The sequence below is a fragment of the Spermophilus citellus genome (genome assembly GCF_964194105.1).
Source record: "Spermophilus citellus genome assembly, chromosome: 5".
In the NCBI taxonomy this organism is placed as follows: domain Eukaryota; kingdom Metazoa; phylum Chordata; class Mammalia; order Rodentia; family Sciuridae; genus Spermophilus; species Spermophilus citellus.
Genome location: NC_138186.1, coordinates 18,503,760 through 18,526,771, shown reverse-complemented (window position 1 = coordinate 18,526,771; position 23,012 = coordinate 18,503,760). Strand labels below are relative to the sequence as shown.

Sequence of the window (23,012 nt, the reverse complement as noted above, 5' to 3'; positions counted from 1 at the left end):
GACAGAAACTATGTCCTGCTCTCTGCTAGGAGGCCTCACACCAAACCAATTGTGGAGACACTCAGTATTGATTGAGATGAAATTGAACTCAATAGTGTCATTTGGAGTATTCTGTACAATCAAAGTTAACAAAAAGAACCCCACTATAACATTATTTTATAATTGAAACTGGCCTTAAACATAATTGACCTGAATTAGTGAGACATTACTAACCTATTAATATTACATTACCTCCATCATGGGGTTTCTATGACAATTCAGTGGAACAATGTATTAAAAATAATTTGTAAAGTACTAAACAAATGTGAAGCAGTTATTTAAATTTCTATTATTGGACTAAAGATAAGATTATATTAGTTATATCGTGTGTTCTAAAAGGATTATTTAAAATGAAGGTCCTTGTCAACAAGAACATATTCTATATTCTGTTTAAATACATACAACTTTGAACCAACTAATTTCACAAGCCAAGGGAAGGAGAATTCTGCCCAAAGCAAGCAACCAAATAAAACTACAATGGAGAACTGAAGCTGTGATGTGTCTTTCACTCATGAGAATTTTGACTTCCAAATGCTTCAAATGCCAGGGTGCTTTCTAAAACACATTTCAGGGTGACAGTGACTGTATGCTGCATGAACTGGAGCAAAACTTTTAAAAAAATAATTCAATTGAGGTAAATTACCTTCTTGGAATTTGTAAGTATCAGTAATATCCTGTATGCCGTCTCCTTCAAGTTGTTTGGTTACAATTAGTTTTCCAATGTGGGTGGTATCCAAGGTTTCTACCACGTGAGTGCCGTCTTTTTTAGCTGTGATGTAAATAAGATCACTGTTGACCTGGAAACAGGAGAGGAGAATATTCATCATCATCACAGGACCTTGTTGCCAATCAAAGCACTGCTCACAATAGCTGAAATATGGAATCAACCTAGGTGCCCATGAGTAGATGAATGGATAAAGAAAATGTGGCGTATAGACAATGCCATAGTATTCAGACATTGCAACAATCAAAAACCTATCATTTGCAGCAACACAGATGGGACTGGAGGTCATTATTTTAGTTGAAATAAACCAGACGCAGAAAGACAAATCCTACATGTTTTCCTTTGTGGAAACTAAAAAGTCAATCTTGTGGAAGAAAGGAGTGAAAGAGTGATTACTAAAGATTGGGAAAGAATGGAAAGTATTTCAATACAGAACACCAAAAAAAAAAAAAAGAGAGAGATGAGGAATTTGTTCTCTCTGTCCGTCTGTCTATCACAGTCGGGTAATTATTGATTAAAACAATTTAGAATATATTTTAAGATGACTAGAAGAGTAAAACATTCCCAACACAAAAATAATTAATGGTTGAAGAGATGGAAATTATGACCCTGATTTATTACACGTTGTATACATGTATCAAATTACCACATGTATACATAAAGATGTACAAATATTATGTCTGTATTTTTTTAAAAGGCAAAATCAAAATGTCCTTGTCACTAAAATCTTTAACTTTCCATGGGGGTGGACATCTAGAGATCCCTAGAGTTGCATCGCCCCTTTCTTCAACAGCACTGGATTCCTAGGACCACGCTCATTGTAAGATCATTTTGAAGTAAGAATATGCATCTGAGTACTCATGAGTAATTTAAATGAAGGCTATCTGGGGCTGGGGCTATCAGCAGCAACCATCTCCTTTTCCCATTTTCATACTGGTAAATGCAGCCACTTTTGAGTCAGCCAGAAGGATTTTATGTCCATTTCTCGCCTTCTTGCACCTCTTTTAAGCTGGTAGAGGGTGTGACCTCCTTCTAGAAGAGGTCTGTCAAGTGTCTTCCCAGGAAGAATTCCTCCTTTGCAAAAGGAGGGAGAGGTACGTGGGAGAGTCTGTCTTTCTCTTCCTGCTTTCAGATATTTCCATGCAAAGTGATGTTTGAAGTGCCATAACCACCTCAGGACAGTAAAGAGAAACACCACTGCCAATCAGAAGCTGGCAGAATAGAACGAGGAGAGGGTCTGCGGGCTTGGTGATGCCATTCAGTGGCTAAACCACCCTTGGAACTGCCTGCTGCAGGGTCTCTTAAATGAGAAAAGCAAATCTCCGACTGTTTGGGCCATATTAATTTTGTAACTTGCAGCCAAAAGTATTTTAGTAGAAGGATAAGACTAGATCATCCAAGAGAAGTTCAAGGAATTTTTTGGTGGTTCAGCAAGCAAAATGTGCTACTTGGAAATAGTATCTTGGGACCATAATTCATGATCCCCAAACTCCTCCAAGGTTCTAAATCTGTGCTTGAAAATTGATTCTCCCAGAGACTGTTATTGCATTTTTTATAATACTTTTCTTGGGTGTTTCTTTGATTAGCATAGTAGCAGGTAGGAAACATGAAAATACATATTCATGATGTATTTTCTATATATTTTCCAAGTCCCTTTCTCAGCCTCATTTCCCTTCTCTTTAAGTAGGGTAATAATAGTTCCTTCTTGATGGCCAGCAGTATTAACTGAAATAAATGCATGCAAACTATTTATCATGGTGCCTGACATAGAGCTCACACTCAGCACATGTTATTGATAAGTATGAATTATTTAATAGTATTCTCAGATGTTGTTCAAAGTGCCAGAGTTCTCATAACGAACAGAATAGATTTGGTCCCTCCAAATAAGGCTTACACAGTAGTAAGGGAGATTCCATGCATGAAGATCCCCTGGATAAGTTAAAAAAAAATTAAGAAATGTTTTGTTAAGGTCTTGGGTGGGACTCTAAGTCTATTATATTTTTAAAAGATGTATTGGGCAATTTTAATGAACTCCTGCATTTCAGTAGAATAAGTACCTTAGGAAGATAAGATACTTGGGAGTACCTGGGATGGTGGCAGAGAAAGGGGGTTAGCTAGAAAGTAGCAACCAAGTTGAAACATGTAGGATGCTTAGGAGTTTGAGAAGTAAAGAATGGAGGGAAGGAAGACTGAGATAGTCAGAGGGATTGGCAGGTGCAGCACCTGGGAGGAAGGTCTTGAGAGAGACACTGGGTTAGCTACCAGAAGCTCTGATCCTGGGTGCATTCATTTGAGAAGGTCATATTAACCTCTACGAACTTCAGTTCCTGCTTCTATAACATGAAAGTTAACTACACTTGTTCTGCCGACCTTATAGAAGCTCTGAGGCCAGACTGAGATCGGATCTATGTGAATATGACTTGAAAAATCTCAAAATTGAGTAAAAATGGAATGGCCATTATTAGGTACTGGGGAAACAAGATGTTGTATTCCTAACTTTTAAAATTGAGGTTACAGAGATCAAATTTTCTCCAAGTTCCCACAAAATGTTGTGAATTTTCATGAAGTCTGTTCTCTATTAGGGAAGGAGGTAGCCAACATTTCCTGAATATCCTCAATGTTTCAAGGATATCTTGAAACACAACAATTCTGTGAGGTCTACATCATTATCCGTACTTTAGATGTGAGATTGCCAAAACTCAGAAGGCTCAGGCAAAGTGATTGTGGCTTGGAGGGAGTGGAGAAGTATTAAGTCCTCAGCCAACTCCTAGTTTGTCCTCTTGACCTTTATCCCAGGCTGGCCCATGGCTCATCCCCTTGAGCTTCACCTGGGGCTGGCCCATGGCCGATGTACCTGGGCTTCATAGTCGACTTCCTCCTCCATATGACCCCATAGAGCCATGAATACTACCAGGCTTGGGGCTTTGGTGTTTCCACACTTGAGAATCAGATTTCTGAGGGTAATTGATGGTGACCCCAGTCTTCAGCAGAACTCAATGGTGCTAGCCACATGAAATAAAAGTCTCAAATATGCAATCAAGCATCAGGACAGGAAGGGACAGAGAACCTATCTAAGGCATATTTGTCATTTTCAGAAATAAGTTAAGGAAACTTTAAGTGAGTTGCCTGAGAACTTTGGCATTCCCTCTGGAGGGGGCCATGCATGCCCAGGGGGCTCCTCCTCCACCTGCCGCTGTCGAAACAAATAGCCTTTTAATAACAGCCCTCACAGCAGCTCATGGCTTTCTAGAGAGACAAGGTTAAATATCAAGGTGGCAAATCCTGGGCTCCCCTTGAGCAGGGGTTAAGAAGTTAATTGAGCCTAAAATCCCAGTCCAGCCCAACAACCCTGTCCCTTGTAGAGAGAAAATGGGAAACACATAGATGGGATGGATTTTGTGTATATATATATTGGGGGTGGGAGGTGGAGGGAAAGTCCTCTTTCCAAGTGACATTGGCAAGCTTTCTTTTCAGTTTTGGCCACTAGTGTAATGGTTCTTTATAGAAGAATCACTGAGGGGCTTTTAAGAAAGAAAAACAAACAAAGAAACAAATAAAAACCACTGATAGGTTCCACCAAGACCAAATGACTCTATATAGTAGGACCATTGTTAAGCTCAAGGGTGTACTGCAAGGAATATTGCACTTGAGCTGTGAGACTTTGGTTGAGTTACTCAGTCTCTCTGAACCTAGTTTACATAATACTTTCTTCACAGGGCTGGTCGGTAGAGTTACTTATGGAAACTCTTCAGGTTTCAGGGTTATTTATTCTCCCTGTTTTAAATGGAGAAGGGTCTTAGTGATCATGTAGTTCTATCCCTACAGATGGAAGGGGTAATGCTCATGTCAAATTGAGCATCTTGACACAAAATCTGATATTCTTTCCCGATGCAACACCCTTGCCTCTCCGTCAGACACAAGCACTTCCCATGTAGCTTCTGTCATTTCTCAGAGGCCCAGGAGCTCAGCAAAGGTGGGCTGAGGCCTCAGAGGCTCGAGGGTTCTCTCTGCAAACTTCCACCCAAAGAATATAAACGCATCTGCACAGCTGGCAGAAGCTGAGACCTCTGCCGAGGATGGACTTGCTTTTTTAGTTTCAGGACCAAGGACAGAGTTGACTTTGGTTTGTCCATTTTTTCCCAAGTGGAGATAACCTCACTGAATGATCCGCAGAGAGCATGCTGCTTTGTCAGGAGCATATGGAGGCAATGGGTGCCCAGCTGGGCCAGGGGACCTTCCTGGCACAATCACCAATTAACCATCCCTGTGCTGGCCCTGTCCTCGGCTGGGGACTGTGCCAGGCCTCCGTGTGTGCTCTCTTGTGCTTTCTACACATGCCTTTTCCCCCAGCAGAACTGCCAGCACTGGAGCACTTCTCTTCAATGCTATTCTAGCAGCTCGTTTGCTTGATCGTATCGTTCAACAATGAAAGAACAACAATTTGCTAGACACCGAATATGCTCTCAGCAGTGAGAATACAACAGATTCTACCTTCCTGATGCTTCTATTTTAGAAAGATGAAAATAAACACCAAGGCAGGGCAGGTGGAGAAAATCAGGGCAGGTAGCAATCTTTCAAGTAGGATTGGGGAGACTGAAGACCTCTTTGAAGAGGTGACCGAAGCAGAGACCTGAATGCAGTGAGGGAACAGGACATGCAAATTTGTCCTCCGCCATAGGAAGAGAGGACAAACGGAGAGTGTCCCTCTCCTAGGCAAAAGGATAGTGTGGGTAAAAACTCAAGAGCATGTCTGGATGCTTCCAGAAGAGAAAGAAGATCAAGAGGGCTGGAGGGAAATCAGCAAGGGGTGGGGTGTCCGGAAAGCAAAGGACCGGATCACCCAGAAACTCTGGAAGCTTCCTATTCAATTTAATTGTAAGGCTGCTAGGAATCTTCCACTGGAAGATTCAGGGCAGGAGAGGGACAACTTTGAATTTACATTTTAAAGGATAATTTTGACTGTTTTTTTTGGAGAATAGATAGGAGAAGAATAAGAGCAGGGATAGGGAGGTGAATTAGGAGGCAACTTCAGAGAGCTCAGTGCAGTGTGCAGAGCTCAGAGGGTAAGGACGGTGATCAGGGAAATGGTTGGATCCGGGCTATTTTTTAAAGGTATTTCCAACAAGATGCATGAAGAAGGATAAGAAGAAAACTTAAAAAAAAAAGATTCTTAAGTTTTATCTCTTAGTTGAATGAATGGATGAATTATTTTAGATCTGAATGGAAGATGTTTAGAAGATGAGCTGCAAGTTTTCAAACATTGACAAGTTTGAATTGAGAGCAAAGTATCTACTAAGAATCAGCTGCACAAGTTGCCTACGGAGACTGACTGGCCCAGAAGCAGGGAAGGAGCAGCCTCCGGAGCAGTGGGGGTGGTTAACGAGGACCTGAGGGGCCGTCAGGGCTGCTGTAAAAGTCGTCTCAGAGCCCGGAGAGCGGGCGAGTGTTCCCACGTGCATGTGCGCATGCGTGTGTGGGTCTGGGCTGAGATGCGCAAAGCAGGCAGCGAGCCAATCAGAAGTCAAGATGGAAGAGCAACATCTTCAAAGACAATCTGCAAAATGTCTTGCTAACAGGAGTAGCGAATTCTTCGCTAAGAACCCAAGTGTCTGCTGAGCCTGGGGACTCGGATGACCCCAGTGACAGAGAACCTCTGCTCTCTTCTCATCTCTTTAGAAGCCCCGGGCCACCCTGGGTTGGGGAGAGAAGAGGCAGGAGGACCTTCAGAGTTGGAGGGACTCACCATGGTGAAGAAGGCATGAGGGGGCAGGGGTCAGAAATCAGGCTTCAAGGGCCGGCAGAAATCTAGAAACGTGAAGGATCACTTTCCTCCACGGAAGAAAGGAAGGGAGGATTCTCTCCATGCGCACTCCTCTAAGACAAGTCAGTGAACATGATGCTTGACCTGGTCCAGGAATGAGGGAGGGATGATGGAGACCGTGGTCACCATGAGAGGAAAGAACAGGCAAACCCTGGGGCAGCAAGAGGAGGGTGATGTAGCAAGGAGGAGGGGGAGGCAGGAGCCAGCGCCACCGACCTGAGGCACACCCTGCGCCCTGCCCTGGGCCCTGCCCTGGGCCCTGCCCTGCGTGGGGTCCTCCAGCTCTGTTCACCCCCACTTCAGCCCCAGAGCTTCCCCCCTCCCCCTGCCAAAGCACAACTCCACGGTGGGTGAGAGGGAAGTGATTATAACCTGCAAATCCCTATGACATTCCTAACACCCTGATTTATATTTAATAACAGCCCAAAGTGCTTGCATTAGCAGCCATTAGTCCGTTCGCCTGTGCAGGGAGGGCCTTCCCCTCTCTCCTTCGTCGCAGCCATAAAGCATAATAAAAAAATATAAAAAGAGGGTTTTGTGGATTTTAGAGAGATTTCCCATTAAGAGCTTCTCGGAGCATTGTAAACTATCGGATGGCAGCTGGGGAGGTTTGTACAAATCTTCAAATCCCAAAGTGAAATCAAACAGATAAAATTCCAAGTACAGTCAGCCTGGTCTCCAGAGACTTCTAGAAGCTGCAATGGCGGCAGGTACAGTGCCGGGAAAGCAGCTCCTTTCATGGATTTCAGATCCCCGATTTTGCTGTCTGAATATTGACACTTATTTTACCACCTGCTTCATTCCCCATGCTCCATGCTGCCTCCTCCTTCCCCTGCTCTTGTCCTGTGTCTAGTGCAGGCCCTTTTCATCTTTGGCAGGGAGGGGGTAACTCCGCCCCTTGGCTGGTCCCCTACCTCCAATGACAGTTCCATCCCATCCATGTGCCACAAGGCCACCAGTGCCCTGGTTCTCACTCCTCCTCAGTGAGGTCTCTCCCTGGCTTCCAAGATGAAGGACAAATCTCTCAGGACATCAGGCTTCCCAAGTGGACTCCCTTCAGTCTTCATGGTGTGACAGCCTGGTGCCTCACTGGTACCCTGGTCTGCAGAGCGTTTAATTTTCCCTACATGGCATTAGGATGCTCCAGTCATCCCCCTCTTTCTAAAATTCCTTCCTTCCTCTTTCTAACACCTTTGCCTAAATAAGTACTAATAATCTCTCCCACGCAACCCCATGTTGCTCTGCTCCTGTTACTAGGGCTACACAGATGTCCTTTGACTTATGATAGGGTTGTGCCCCAGTAAGTGCATTGTAAGTTGGAGAGATCCAAAGTTGAAAATGGATTTACTACACCTGACCTGTCAAGAGCCTCAGCTGAGCATCACGGCCTTTTGGGGTTGGTTTTATTTCTCCCTGCTGGGGGCTAATCAGGAGCTGCAGCTGGTGGCTGCTGCCCAGCATCGCCCAAGAGGATCCTGCCAGGAAAAGGTCCAAATTCAAACTCTGAAGCATGGGTTTTACTGAATGTGCATGGCTTTTGCACCAACGCAAAGTTGAAAAATCACAGATGGAGCGATTGTAAGTGGGGGACCATGTGCACTTTCATGGGGTATCATCCTTGTCTGTACCTGGGTCCCCCTTTCCTCAGACAGTGCCTTGTGCTCTTTGATGTTCTGCTTCATTTCCTGGGTGCAGTTTCCCAGCTAATGCACCTTTAGGCATAAATGCAGGTCCTATGCTGACTGTACTGCTCACCTGATTAGTTTCAGGGTGCCCTCGTACCACTCATGGGTGTTGGTACACTGCCCCTCCCAACCGGAATCATGCTTCCCAAGGACAGGAGCCTCTGAGTTCCACAGCACAGGGCCTGGCACACACTACTAATGACCATTTACTCCTTTTAGCGTACGCTGCCTGTAGCACTTACCAGCTTGAGCTGAAATCTTAGGATTAATATTTATTAGCTAGATGAGGGTGGAAAGGTCATTTAAAGACTCTTTCCTTCAATTTTCCTTTCTGGAGAAGGGGGAGAATCTTAATGCCCATTTTAAAGGATTGCTAAGAGCATCAAAGGGTAGACAAAGTGACTACCTAGTAAGAACTCAATGCACGGGAGAGAGTGTTCAGTGTATTTATTGGTGCAAATATATTCCGGGGAAGTTCTGCCTCTCAGCCTTTCAAACATCCCCTCACCCCCTGGGCAGCTTCCTAGCCGAGCCTTCTTTACCTGACACCTCTTTACATTTCACTTGATCGTGGGTGCTCTCCTTGGAGCACCCCTCAATGGCTCCCTCTTCCTCTGGCCCCTACTCCGTTCTGCAATTTCAGACTCTTGACCCAAGGGTCCCATGAACCCATTAATTGGGTTGCATTTCTCGACTGGAGCAGCTCCCTTTGTACCTCCCTCTCTGTCCTCCTTATAACGAGCCTGGAGTAGCAGGATGTAGATTGTAGTGCCCAAAGACTACACTTGGGGTGTGTGTGTGTGTGTGTGTGTGTGTGTGTGTGTGTTTTGTGTTACACAGATTGCTGGGCTGGCCTGAGATGGGAGACAAATACCCTGAAACTTCCATTCATGGACTGTCTCTACCAATCTCACTTGAGTGATCCAGTTAGTCCTTTGATTTCTCTGGAGCCACTGATACCAGTGAGTTTGTGGGCACAGAGAACTCAGCTAAGGTTAGGAGATTATTTGCTTTTGGTAGAAAAACAACTGAGAAACATCAAGGAAAGAAAACTATTAAATAAGAATTTCATTTAACATTAAGATCCTGAAGGTCGGAAAGCTGTCTAACTAGCTTTGTAAACACGAAGCATACACCCTGTACCTGGGAATGGGGACGTCACAACCTTGCGTCTTATCCTTTCGAGTGTTAAGAGGTCGGGGAGGGAAACGGTGCTTTCCTCCGGCTTTCCACTCACCTCGGCAAACACGAAGGGTGCGTCAAACTGGAAGCAGACGTGGCCGTGCTTGACGGCTTGAACCGAGGCGGGGCCACACCGGTACATGCCTGGGTCACACAGAGGAAGGTGGCATGAGTTTTTTTCTGTCTCTAATCCTGCCCACATACTGGACAGGCCATAGCACTGAGTGTGGCACTAAAGAGACCAGACCTTGGTTTTATCACTGATTTTCCCCCACATACTTTCCCTGGCAAGAGAGGGCAGATGACCACTGTGTGTCATCGAAAGAGCTTCATAGGGTTCGATTCTTAGGACTACATATAAATAAATGAAATAAAGGTCCACTGACAATTAAAAATATATTTAAAAAAAAAAGAGAGAAACTCAACCCGAAATTGGAAGTCAGGGAAAGAACCTGGCAGCATTATTTCTGCATCTATTTTGCTACCTACAAACACAGATGCAGGTACGTTTGTATGAAGCTGTTGGCCTGCCAGGGCTTATCCCTTTTTAAACTACTACCTGGTAAGCTGGGAATGTTAATTGTCTTTGGCAGTTGTGTTGTTTGTTTGCTTTATGTTTTTGAACATCATGGACATATGTCAAGTTTAACTATAGAATTTGGACTTTAACCACACACCCTGGCCAATGCCCAAGCTGCATTCAGAAAGCCCTCGGGGTTCATGTTTACTTTTCTAACATTCTTTAAATTTTAACCATAGTTACTAAGCGATTAGCTGCCATTCTTCTTGGAATTCTCATGATTTACAACCCAGCACAGCGGAAAGTGTTAAACTTGTTTCCTTTCAGCCAAGTCTTAGAATACAGTGCCACTACTAATAGGTACTGTTTCTGCATAAATGCATATGTATGCATTTTGCTATCTCCTATCAACACCTGAGGAAGTAGACATAGATTATCAACCATCCCCAGTTCACTAACTTTTTTTTTGTATGAACTTATTAAAGAGAAATGGGGGCTGAGGGACTTATGAAAATATAGGGTCAGACATGGCTGCCACCGCTTCATAGAGTTGGCAAACGTCCACACACCCAAGTTTTGAAAGGAATCAAGTGACATGAAAAAAAAAAAAACAGGTTCTGGAAGAACAATTTAAAGACTGATCTATAATTATTTGTCAAGTTCTTTATTTTCTTTCCCACTTTATATCCGATCACCGTGGACCAGGGAAGGCTGAACTGTATTTTACAGCCTACTAAAAATGCTTACATAGTTATTTTTTTTCCTCTTGTCTTCAAAACTGCTTATCAAAGCAAGAGTAGATGAATTATATATGTGAAGTTTTATATTCTTTTTCTGAAAGTTGTAAACTCATCAGGGTAAAGCTGACTGTTGAAATGAAACCGAATCTGATTGACAGGTAGTACCTACCCTACACCTGCCCAGACCGCCCAGACCCCAAATGCCTACGTAAAAATGGAAATAAATGTCATCAGGGGAACGTTTCCCAGAGGATGATGCAGCCCTACCGTCGCTGTTTTCCTGAGGGGTGCTGTCCACAGCTTGCCAGCCTCCAAATCCCACAGGAAGATCAGGCCTGGTCATCCATGCTTCGTTCCAGCAGTGGTAGTTCCTTAGAAAACACAATCGGAAGAGGTTAAACTATACACCAGGTTTAGTGCTTCAAGAAATCCAAAAGCCCTAGGTGTGGTGGCACATGCTATAATCCCAGCTGCTCAAGAGACTGAGGCAGGAGGATCTTGAGTTCAGAGCCAGCCTCAGCAAAAGCGAGGTGCTAAGCAACTCAGTGAGACTTTGTCTCTAAATAAAATACAAAATAGGGCTGGGGTGTGGCTCAGTGGTGGAGTGCCCCTGAGTTCAATTCCCGAAATCTACTCCCCCACCCACCTCTCCCTGCAAAATAATAATAATAATAATAATAATAATAATAATAATAATCCCAAAGTGACCCCACACATTTGCCGGCTTCACATAATTGGAATGGACTACGTTAAATCTGGGGATTCCTGGAAATAGCCTGGACCCCAGGCTCGAGTTTGCTGGGCAGATCTGCTCCTGTTGGCACCCCATTCAGGGACTTCCAGGGCTGGCTGTGGCTCTCCCTCCACTAAGACCAGCTTCAAGGTCACCCAGAGATATTTCAATCAGCGTGTTTAACAGTTTTGATCTCAACCATTTTCTTCTGCCTAACGGAGCAGTTCTTTCTCTATGCTCTAGGGAAAGGGGATACGCACTGAAACAGAAACACTTATCATTTTAATTTCTTGTACATAGCTTCAACTATAAAAAGCATATTCCTTTGTAGCAATTAATAAGCAATACATACTTGTATTTACAGTCTTAGGTCATTGCCATAGAAACTATAACATCAGCTCCTGATGCTAATTCTCGACCATTTGTGGCCATTCCCATCTGGTGCTCAACGGGAAGAACAGGTTGTCAGGGTGAGTGTCTCTACCCTTTATCAAAGGTGGGCAACCCAGGAGAAGGGCCAGGCAAAATTCCTCAGAACTTTGCATATGACCCTTGAAGCAAGAACATGGAATAAAATGTCATTGTGAATTGTATTATTATGTCCTTGGAAAGACCTGAAATTATATGATCACTCAGAATCAAACGAGAGCACATTAACCTCTGGGCACTACAGAAAATGTTCATATAGTAATAACGATTTAATGATGGCGAGAGGGACTTACAGCCGTCTTTGTTTATGGCACTGATGAATTTCAGATCCAACAGCTACCATTCTGTCCCTAACTGTCCTTGCACATGGTCCCATCTCTCCTGAGAGTATAGCTCAGTTCTTTCTTTTTTTGGAACCAGGAACTGAACACAAGGGTGCTTAAACCACTGAGCCACATACCCCTCCGTTTTTAGTTTTTATTTTGAGACACGGTCTCACTAAGTTGCTTAAAGCCTCGCTAAATTGCTGAGGCTGCCTTGAACCTGCAATCCTCCTGCCTCAGCCTCCTGAACTGCTGGGATTAGAGGGGTGTGCCACAAGAAAAGTGACCATAATTAGGGTGGGCAGGCAGTCCCTGCAAGTAGTACACCCAACAATCCCATGTTCCAGGCGCGGCTCCAAAACCTTTGTGTATATTAGCACATCCCATGGTCCCTGCACCGTATGAGTTCTATTATAATTACCCCCAGTTTACCAGGAAAAGAAGCTGAAGCACAGAGAGGTTAAGAACCTTGTCTTAGGTCACGCAGCAAGTTAATAGTAGAGCTGCCGGGTCTATACTCTCAATCTCTGAGTAATCCAGTAGGTGAGGATATGATTGTGAGATACTCTTCTGTCAAGTTAATAGTTGTGCTTTAGATTTAGGTAATAAGAAGCCATTGGAATCATTCAAGAAGGAGAGTGAACTTTGCAAATCTGTGCTTGTGGAAGTGGATGGAGAGGCCAGAGCGGAGATGAGCTGACTCCTTCCACCCAAGGCCCTCCCACCCTGAAGTGCTGCAGTGGTCTGCCATGGACCAAAGCTTTCAGTACAGGGATGGCTGTCACCATGGAGTGGGAGAGAGCCATCTGAAGACTGGCAGGGCTCCAGGGAGTGCGAAGGCTTTGTCAGACTAAGATTCTGAATAAAGAAGGAAGAGCAGAAGGTTTGTGCTGGGGGTGGTGGGCGAGGGTGGGTGGCCAGCTCAATGGTGGACACCTGGACGTTGCCTACCTGTGGGAAATCCAGGAGATGTGACCCAAGAGACACTTGTGGCACCGGACTGAACACGGAGGAAGTCACTTGGGGTCCTTGTGGATGGTTAAGGACGTGGCAAAAGCCAGTTTGGGAGGAAGGAACAAGAGGCAGCGCAGATTCGTCCCTAAAGAGATCTAAACTGTGAAGGGAAGAAGGAAAGAAGGGGTGGCGGCCGGCACATGACACAATGCAAGAAGACAGCTTTGATTATTTAGATGAGGAAAGACCTCTTGTGGAGGGGAGAACTGGAAGAGAGGCTGTGGGAATAAAGAGGCTCAGATTCCAAGAGTGCAAGAGGATGAGCCAGGAGCATTCCGCTGGGCAGGTGTAGGAAGCAAGGCAGGGTCTGTTGGGCCAGGAGAGAGGCACAGGTGGGATTGGGGTCAGTGTGGATCCCTTAGCAGGAGCAGGAGGCTGGTTGCCACCTGAGAGCCCCTCTATCTTTGCTCTGAAGTGGGAGGGAAGTTGTGCATGTTAAATAATGTGTGTGCTAGCCTCCTTCCAGGACACCAAAGAGTGCCCCAGCCCACAGAGGGATCCAGGGGAAAACAGCAGTAAGACATTTGCAATCCCAAGTGGACACCGTCCTGCCTCCTCTACCATGTTTGGTGTTTGGATACCCAGGCTTTCTCTGTACCCCATCATATCAGATTAATAGGCTCCAGGGTGTCCTTATTTAAATTCAAGTCTCCTTGGCAAGGATAGCCCGAAATAAGATAAATATGCTTTGCACTTCAGATCTTCAGATCTCAAGTAAAAACTTTCATTGAAGATATTTCTTTTCAAATGACCAGAGCTGGAGAAAAGTTTCTTTTTGCTCATTATGACATTGAATTGGTGACACGATATTTCCTTTCCAGTTTCAGCTGTGACTGAGAACGTTATCTGTGTTGAGGATCGGAGTGTTTTATAGTAGGATCAGGAACTTGCAGGCATGGGGTGGGGTGGAAGAGAAGTGACATCTCCTGGTGGGGCTGGACTTGACCAACCTGGGCCAAGCCAGTGGCTCAGCTCCCAGGCTGGCCATGGGCAGAGGGGGCTTCCTGCACAGCTGTGGGTGCATCTTGCATTGTGCGATATTTTGTGCTCGGGGATGGCTTGGGGAAATGCCACAAGGATTTACTTTTGGCAGATCTAACTCTGTGTGTACACATGCTTGTCTAGATCCCAAGTTCTCCCATGAAAGAAGCTATCATTTACAGACATTTAAAATTTTGTTTTGGTTTGTTTTAGATCATTGACATGATTTATTCAGACACTGGTTGGAAAGGGAAAAATTATCTCTTATTATCAGATAGTTATCATTTTTGATGCAAATGTGTGAACACGTTTCTGGGGAGCTGAGATTCCATTTAGTGCCAGTTCCCTTTGGCTTGCTAAGTTTTCATGCTAAATTCTTTTAACATTAAAAAGTTTAATTGACAATGATAAAAATAATACATCATAAAAAATTAATATGTATGTATTTGTGGGACACTGACGTTTTGATGCATGCACACTCTGTGGCAGGATTACATCAAGCTAATTAATGTATCTAGCACCTCATTTACCTTTTTTTGTGGTGAGAATATTTGAATATACTCTCAAAATTATAATAAATTTATAATTTATCACAAATTATACATTTTGAAATATATAATTTGTTTTTATTAACTATAGTCTCCATGCTGTGCAATAGACCTAAAATACTTACTCCTCCTGTACAGATATTTCTTGATTTAATTTATTCCAGGTTAGGAAATATGTGCTGATTCCTGAAATGATCTCTTTTATTTTAAAATTTCAAAGTGTGAAATATGATATATCAAGAACTATGTAATGTTTTGAACAACCAACAATAAAAAAAATAAATTAAAAAAAATTTCCTCTCCTAGCTCCATAGTAGTCTTTCTGTTTTCATCTTGCAATTTCCACTTTTGAGGCTGGTTCGTCTTATTTACTCCCTTATCCTCAGCACTGGAAATGGACCTTCTCAAAGGAGGTGCTAAATAGAGTCATCCTCCTTAACCAAGACCCCAGTAGATGCCTCAAACCCAGGATAGTTTACCCTATCTATATACTTGGTTTATTTTTGCACACACATACCAATGATAGGGTTTCATTTATAAATTGGGCACTGTAAGAGATTAACTACAATGATGAACAGTAGAAGAGAACAATTATAAAGATATACTATAATAAAATTTGTGATAAAGAATGTGGTTATGCTTTTTCTTACCCTCTTGTCCAAGGGGGTTACTTAAATACAAGTACTGTGATACCACCACAGTTGATATGTGAGCCAAGATGACTACTAAGTGACTAACAGGCAGGTAGCATATACAATGCGGATACTCTGGACAAAGGGACGGTTCATGCCTTGGGTGGGACGAAGCAGAATGGTATGAAGTTTCATCTTATTACTCACAATTTAAACATTATACAATTTAAATTATGTAATTTAACATGTAACTTAAAAACTACACATTGTTTATTTCTGGAATTTCCCATTTAATGTTTTCAAACCATGGTTGACCACATGTAATTGAAACCATTCAAAGTGAAAACACTGATAAGTGGGGATGACTGTATTTATTGGTTAAAAGAATTGTGAGGACATCTCTCGGCAAGGCAGGTGTTATTAAATCTTTGTTTTATTGTTTTTAAGATTCCAAGTTTTATATTTTCTTAGAGCCTTCATTTGAAACCCAAATTTCTATTTTAGAGTCAAATATGCAATGTCCCTTTAATGTTAAAAAATTATAAGCCTCTATACTGATCTAGTTTTCTTATTATCTCGTTTGAAGCAAGATGTGTAGAAATTAAAATAAAGGTCCCATCTCGTGGAGTGCTGTCTGATTAAAATGAAAACATTTTTTTTTGTGTGGAAAGAATGATAGAGATGACAAGTGAATACATCTCTACTTTTTGTTACTTCCCATGTTTTGTGCTGTGACAGCTAGTAACTTTAAAACTCCTTCCAAGGATGCTAATAAATCAGTAGCATTGGTACAAAGGATCCAAGAACTTTCACCAAAGGCTTCACTAGAAAGACAGCACCAGGCACTGCTAGTGGACTCCACATGGGGTATTGCAGCTTTGCTTTGGGTTATCCTTTGATTTGATAAACCCAGTTGCTTTGAATTTTCACATGGGAATCCATCACATAAATGCAAAGACAAGTCCCTAAAAGTGTTTATCCTAGCATAATTCATAAGAAGGAAGAGTTGGGAACCACCTGATTATCTAATACATGATTCAGTATTTTGAAACCCCAAATAGAATGCTGTTGTCCATACACAGGCAGATCTATATTTGTTATCCAGGAAAGATGTCCATGGCATGATCATTTATCAAAATCACACTAGAGAACTCCATATACAGTGTGTCCCTTGTATGCACTTATGTATGGAAGGTGAGACTTAAGTGACTCTGATTACCCTTGCCCTTGTATGATTCTCTTGAGAGCAAGCAAAATATATGAACAGGACTGTGACTGCTACCTTACATGCCACGTAGGATTTGTAATTAAGGTTACAAAGTTTGAGTTACTTAAAAGGGTGAGATTATCAGGGTGAGCCTTGCCTAATCAGATGATCCCTTTAAATCTGGTTCTACAGGTCAAAGCAGAGCAGGTCAGGGATGAAAATAGCAAAGATACTCCCCTACTGGATAAAAGATGGAAACTTCTATGAGTTCTATAGCTGCAAATAACTGACTTTTCCAAGAATCTGAATGAGGTTGGAAGAGGACCCTGAGCATCAGACAGGAAAGCAGTCCCAGAGAACACTATTATCATTCCATGACCCTGAACAAAAGATGCATCCAACCTGTACCCAAACCTCTGACCCACAGAAACCGATAATAATTTGTGTTGATCTAAGCTGCTAAATATGTGGTACTTGCTACGGAGCAATACAAAAACGCATGTAGCATACAAAGAGACATATAAAGGAACATTTAACAAAATGTTACAAATGTCTGAGTAGTTAGAAAGTGGATGATTCTTATTTTGTTTTTTGCAATGTTTGAAAACTTTTATAATCAGCATGTATTAGTGTTCTTCTCAAAACATTATGAGGATTATTTTTATCAGAAGAAGAGAAGTAGAGTTCAGAGTCTTCCCTGGTCCTGACAGTGGTTGGGTCCTATTCAGAGGTTGCAGGAGCCCATGAGACGGAGGAGAGCTGGACCCAAGCTGAGACCAACATAGGCTTCGGGGCTCTTGTGCTATGTGTTCAAAGCAAATTAAATGGTTAATTTAAGCAAGAAGTTCTGTTCTGCCTCTAACTTGGCTCACTGTTTAAACATTCCTCTGGGTCATCTCATTTACAATCTGTCCAGAAAGGTTTCAGAGAAAAAGAGTCTTTAAAAAGAAAGAAATGTGGGCTTGTAATTTTGTTTGTGTAGCTTTATAAGGGGGCTCAAGGGAGAGCACAAATAAGAGGGGGGAAAGCCCTGTAGGAGATATCTTGGACCAATGTCAAGTGTAAACCAAGTCTTTGAATTCTTTAATTGCAAAAATGGAAGGGGCGAGAAGACAGGCACTTGGATATCTTGCAAATTATTTGTGTATGGGGTGGACGGACTGACTCTCTGGTTCTGCCAGGATACTCCTCATACAGGAAAAGATATTGGAAACAAGGACTTCACACCTTGGGATTGTTAAACTCTGGCCATTCCAATGGCAGTGGAGAGGGCTGGGTAAGAGTTAGTGGAAGGAAATGGGAGCAGTTTGGTGGACTCTGAGGCTAGCCAACCATCCTTAGGCCACTTCAAAGTGGGCATGAAATCTGAGATCGAAGAAAAACTCGTCAGGAAATAAAATGAAGCTGGATGACCGAAAGGAGTTCTTGAGAGACGCAGGCTGGAGTACCGCACTCCTTCCAAATCCATCTGAAACCAGAAAGGGGCATGTGGAAGCCCCCTGGGATCATGTCAGTCAAAAGTCAGAGGTCCAATCAGGTGGACTTTAGGCTGGTGGCCCCACCCCTTGAGGCTCAGCAGCTTCTGATGCCTCTCCCTGGGAGCCACCTGAGCAGGTCCTGGGTAATCGGTATGAACAGCCTCCTTAGTGTGGTGCTGCTTGTGACAGAGGTGAGGGGAGGATGAGGATGCTGTTGTAGGAGATAGTTGCCCACCAAGAAAAAAGAGAAGCGAGGAAGGGGTGTATTCCTGCTTACCCTACAAAGGCAAGCAATGCTACAGAGTTCTTTCAGAATTCATTACAGGTCCCCGCCTCCCCCCCCCCCCCCTGTGCTGGGGATCAAATTCATGGCTGTGCACAAGCTAGGCAAGGCTACATACTCGGCCCCTTTTATTTTTATTTTCAGACAGGATCCCACTAAGTTGCCTGGGCTGGCCTTGAATTTGAGATTCTCCTGCCTCAGCCTCCCAAGTAGCTAGGTTACAGACTATGGCCTTCCGCCTACCCACCATCTGCTGTGGTGCAGGGCAAGAGACATCAATGGAGGGACCTGCAGATGGGTGTGCTCTGTAATTCCAACACAGTAGGGGGATAGTCAAGGTCATTAATAACCAGCATGAATCACCACTTGGATGCTGCAGCCAATCAGAAAGGATGCTGACTTCCAAACGCTGGTTTAGTATAGTCAGGGCATACGAGTGGGGTGACAGCCATGGTGTGCTCAATCGCATGTACCCTAAAATAGTACCTAACAGTGTCCATGCAGAACTCCCCTGGGAGTGTCTTTCTTTCCTCAATCCTGAGAGTACAGCTGCTCAACTCTCTGCTGAATCTTTCAGATACAGGTGACTTTACTATTTAGTAAGAAAATTTGACAAATGCATTTTTTTTTTTGGAAAATTAGGGAATGATTATGCAAATTACTTCTTCTCCCCCACCCCTTTCATTGTTTTCCTTCCTTTGACTTTTTTTTAATGTTCCAGAAAAATTGAAATTTTGAATAAACATACAGAGAAACAACAACAACAAAACCCACAAACAAAAGAAAAACTAACAAACAAACAACCCCCCCCCCAGAAATTCTCAAGAACGTAAATGCTACCCATTCACATGAGCCATGTTTGTCATGGTTGGTGAGCAGAAGGCCCTCTCTGAGCCCAGGTGGGTCCCCTTTGCTGGCCTCACTTTGAAAACGAGACCCCCATTTATGTTACCACTTTCTTCTGGTATAACAAGCCAGGAATTGATACTCTGACTGAAAATGAAGACAAGATTAGATTTCGAGGGCATTCGTATAACTCTAAGATATGAAGCACTTTACACACCAAATTCTGATGGAGGTTTTCCTTCAGAAAGGAAAGAGAGTGTTCTTTTTTTTTTTAAATTCAGCTAACAGATTCAATAGGTATAAAACTCACTGTTTTGCATTATAAAGGTGTTTATGAATATAATAGTCTAAAGCTGATGACTCTTATTTTTATGAAGATTTTAAGATGTCTTATTAGCAAAACAAATTAGCCTAGGTGGTGCATATTTTATTAGTTTCTAATTGTTTTAGTAACGTTCAAATGATATATTTGATGGTTCTCCTTTGGCAGAATTTATGATTAACTAGAAATGACTTTTTTTAACTATGAAAATACCAGTATTTTCTGTGTGACTTACTAGATGATTCTCAGTTTCTTTCCTTTCTGCCTAATTTCCTAAGAAATGCTTGTACTGACCTCTAACTTCTTCCCACCTGAACTCCCTCCTTGTCCACTCTCAAGCTGACTTGAGCAGAATAAGAGTCACAGACACTCTGAAGACATTCTGGCAGGTAAAGGAGGGTAGGTGGACAATGGAAACAGGAGAAATGTCTTGTGTCAAAATTTTCAACCTCCAAAGAATGATGCTCCTTTTTGGATTTTGTTTTTAAATTGTAATATCCCTATATTTTACAAAATGAAAGCTTTGATAATCCACACATAATTCCTAAAGGATCAATATAATATCCCACGATATATAGGAAAAACAGAGAAATAAAAGTGTGTGTGTGGTCATGTGCTATATATTGCTGCTCTGGTCAATGATGGGCTTTATGTATCATGGTGATGACATAAGATTATAATGGGACAGAAAAATTCCTATCGCTTAGTGATGGTGACATTATCCTAGTACCTCAGGGTAATGCATTTCTCATGTGTTTGTGTAATGCTGGCACAAACCGACTTGTGGTGCTGCCAGTCTTATAAAAGTATAGCACATATAATTATGTACAGGACATAATACTTGATAATAAGCAACAATGTTGCTAATTCATGTATTTACTATACAGTACTACACGTTTGATCATTATTTTAGACTGTATTTCTACTTATAAACAATAGGTCAAATTTGGAAAAGTGAGGGAGTAAGGTGTCCAAGGGGAACTTTGAAAACTCTAGCATATTCCTGAGAGTCTAGATGACCACACACATGTTCAGGGTGATAAGCATGCTCAGGAAAACCCAAGAAGGTCCCCATCTTTTATCTCTGGTTGACCTTGAGGCTCAGTTCAAACAGGAAGTGAAGGGTACTGCAGAACTACAAACTGCTGGCTGGGGCATTGCTTTTCCTACCACACATATAGGAGCTCCATCGCTAAGATTGGGGCTGAAGTTACCTAAGGAAATTTCTGTGCAATTGTTATCTGACCACACAGGTTACTCAGCCTAGACTTTAATGGCCATAAATGACAAAAAATACAGACTTTATAGAATTAGTTCAGGAAGGTCACCAAGTAAACCTATAGCAGCAGCACCCCAAACAACAAATATCAATAACAAACTGGGGGCAGGAAATCTGATTTTAAGGTTTGCCACATTATATAATCTAAAATGTCCAGTTTTCAACAAAAATTATAAGGCATGCATGCGTGCGCATGCTAGGGCGTGTGTGTGCGCGCGCGCAAACACACACACACACACACACACACACACACACTGGGAAAGTATATCCCATATACAGAAAAAAAAAAGCAGTCAAGATAAAATTGTGACTAAGGAAGCCAAAATGTTGGTGGTACTAGATAAAGATTTTAAACCAACTATGATATACATGTTCAAAGAACTAAGGGAAGAGTTATGGCTTGTATGTGAGGTGTTCCCCAAAGCTCACATATGAGACAATGCAAGAAGGTTACAAGATCCTTAACCCAATCAGTGAGTTAATCACCTGATGGGACTAATTGAGTGGTGACTGAAGACAGGTGGGTTGTGGCTGGAGTAGGTGGGAATTGGAGCAAGGGTTTGGGGTACATATTTGTGTCTGGCAAATAGAGATCTATCTCTCTCTCTGCTTCCTGATCATCATGCGAGCTGCTTCCCTCTACAACACTTTTCTGCCATGATGTTCTGCCTTATCTAAAGCCCTGAGGAATGGAGCAGGCGGTCCAAGGACCGAGACCTCTAAAACCACAAACCCTCAAATAAACTTTACCTCCTTTACAATTGTTCTTTTTGGGTCTTTTAGTCACAGCAGCACAAAAACCGAATAAAACAGGAAGCCTCCAGAATGATGCCATACCAAACACAGAATATTGATGAAAAAATAGATATTCTCAAAAGAACCTAACTTGAAATTATGGAGCTGAAATGTACAATATCTGAAATTTAAAAAAAAAATCACTCGAGGGTTTAAATAAACTTCAGCAGGCAGAAAGGAAGAAGAGTCAGTGAACTTTAAGAGAAGTCAATTGAAATAATCTAGTCTGAATACCAGAAGGAAAAATGAAGTTAAATGAACCAATCCCCAGAGATACATGAGATATAGTGAGTGTACCAATATACTCATAATGAGAGTCCCAGAAAGAGAGGACATCCAGTCGCAGAAAGAGGAACATTTAAAAAAATAATTGGTAGGAACTTTCTAAATTCAATGTAAGGCATTATTATATACCTCAAAGGAGTTCAGAAACTCTAAGTAGGATAAACTCAGATTTTTCACCTAGACACAGCAGAGCCAAAATGCTGAAGGGTGGAGTGCATGTGAGAAGTGTCCCACTCCTGCCGCATCATCAATAAGATGACTTCAGTCTCTCTTATTCTCTTCTTTCTTTACTACCATTTTTACTTCATACTATATATGAAAGTGGACTCAGAATTGATCCCAGGCCAAGATGTAAGATCTAAAACTGGAAAACTCTTAGAAGAAAACAGAGGAACAAATCTTTTCGACCTTGGAGTAGGTGATAGTTTCTTATCTATAACACCCAAAGTATAAGCAACCAAAGAAAAAGTAGAAAAATTGGATTTGACAAAAAAATAAAATCTTCAGTGCTTTAGAGGACACCAAAGAAAGTGGAAAGAGAGTCCACAAATAAGAGAAAATATTTATACATCACATACGGACTTGTATCCAGAATATGTAAAGGACAGTTAAAATACAGCAAGACATATAACCCAATTTTATAATGGGACATAGACTTGAATAGCCATTTTGCCAAAGAGGTCATACAAATGGCTAACAACGAAAACAGAAAAAGACATCCCATATCATTAGTCATTAGGGAGATGCAAATTAAACCCACAATGAAATTTCACCTCATCTCCATTGGGATGGCTAAGATGAGGGGAAAAGAGGGGAAATAAAAGTGTTATCAAGAATGTAAAGTTGGAAATGTACTTTTTGAGGATGTAAAATAGTGTAGCTGTTTTGGACACCAAATTCTTAGTTCTTCCAAAAGTTAAACACAGAGTTACCATATGACCAAGCAATTCTACCTCAATGTGCATCCCAGAGAACTGAAAACATATGTTCACATAAAAACTTTTGCCTGACTGTTTGTAGCAGCGTCATTCATAAGAGGCAAGAGGCAGAAACAATCCAAAAGTATCACAGAAAAAGGCATAAACAGAATGCGGCTTATTCTTATAATGAAATATCATCCACCAATAAAAGGGAGTAAAGTACTGA

The 23,012-nt window shown here is 42.3% G+C and overlaps 1 protein-coding gene across 1 annotated transcript in view; it reads right to left on the bottom strand.

The window, feature by feature from the left end:
- Window positions 1–23,012, bottom strand: part of F13A1 (coagulation factor XIII A chain) — a 161,475-nt gene that overhangs the window by 36,476 nt on the left and 101,987 nt on the right. Inside the window, exons 9-11 of the mRNA XM_081294903.1 lie at window positions 10,979–11,082; window positions 9,507–9,595; window positions 683–836 (exon numbers count right to left, since the gene is read on the bottom strand). Of these exons, the coding sequence (XP_081151029.1) occupies window positions 683–836; window positions 9,507–9,595; window positions 10,979–11,082 (347 nt within the window). The remainder of the gene's footprint in view (window positions 1–682; window positions 837–9,506; window positions 9,596–10,978; window positions 11,083–23,012) is intronic.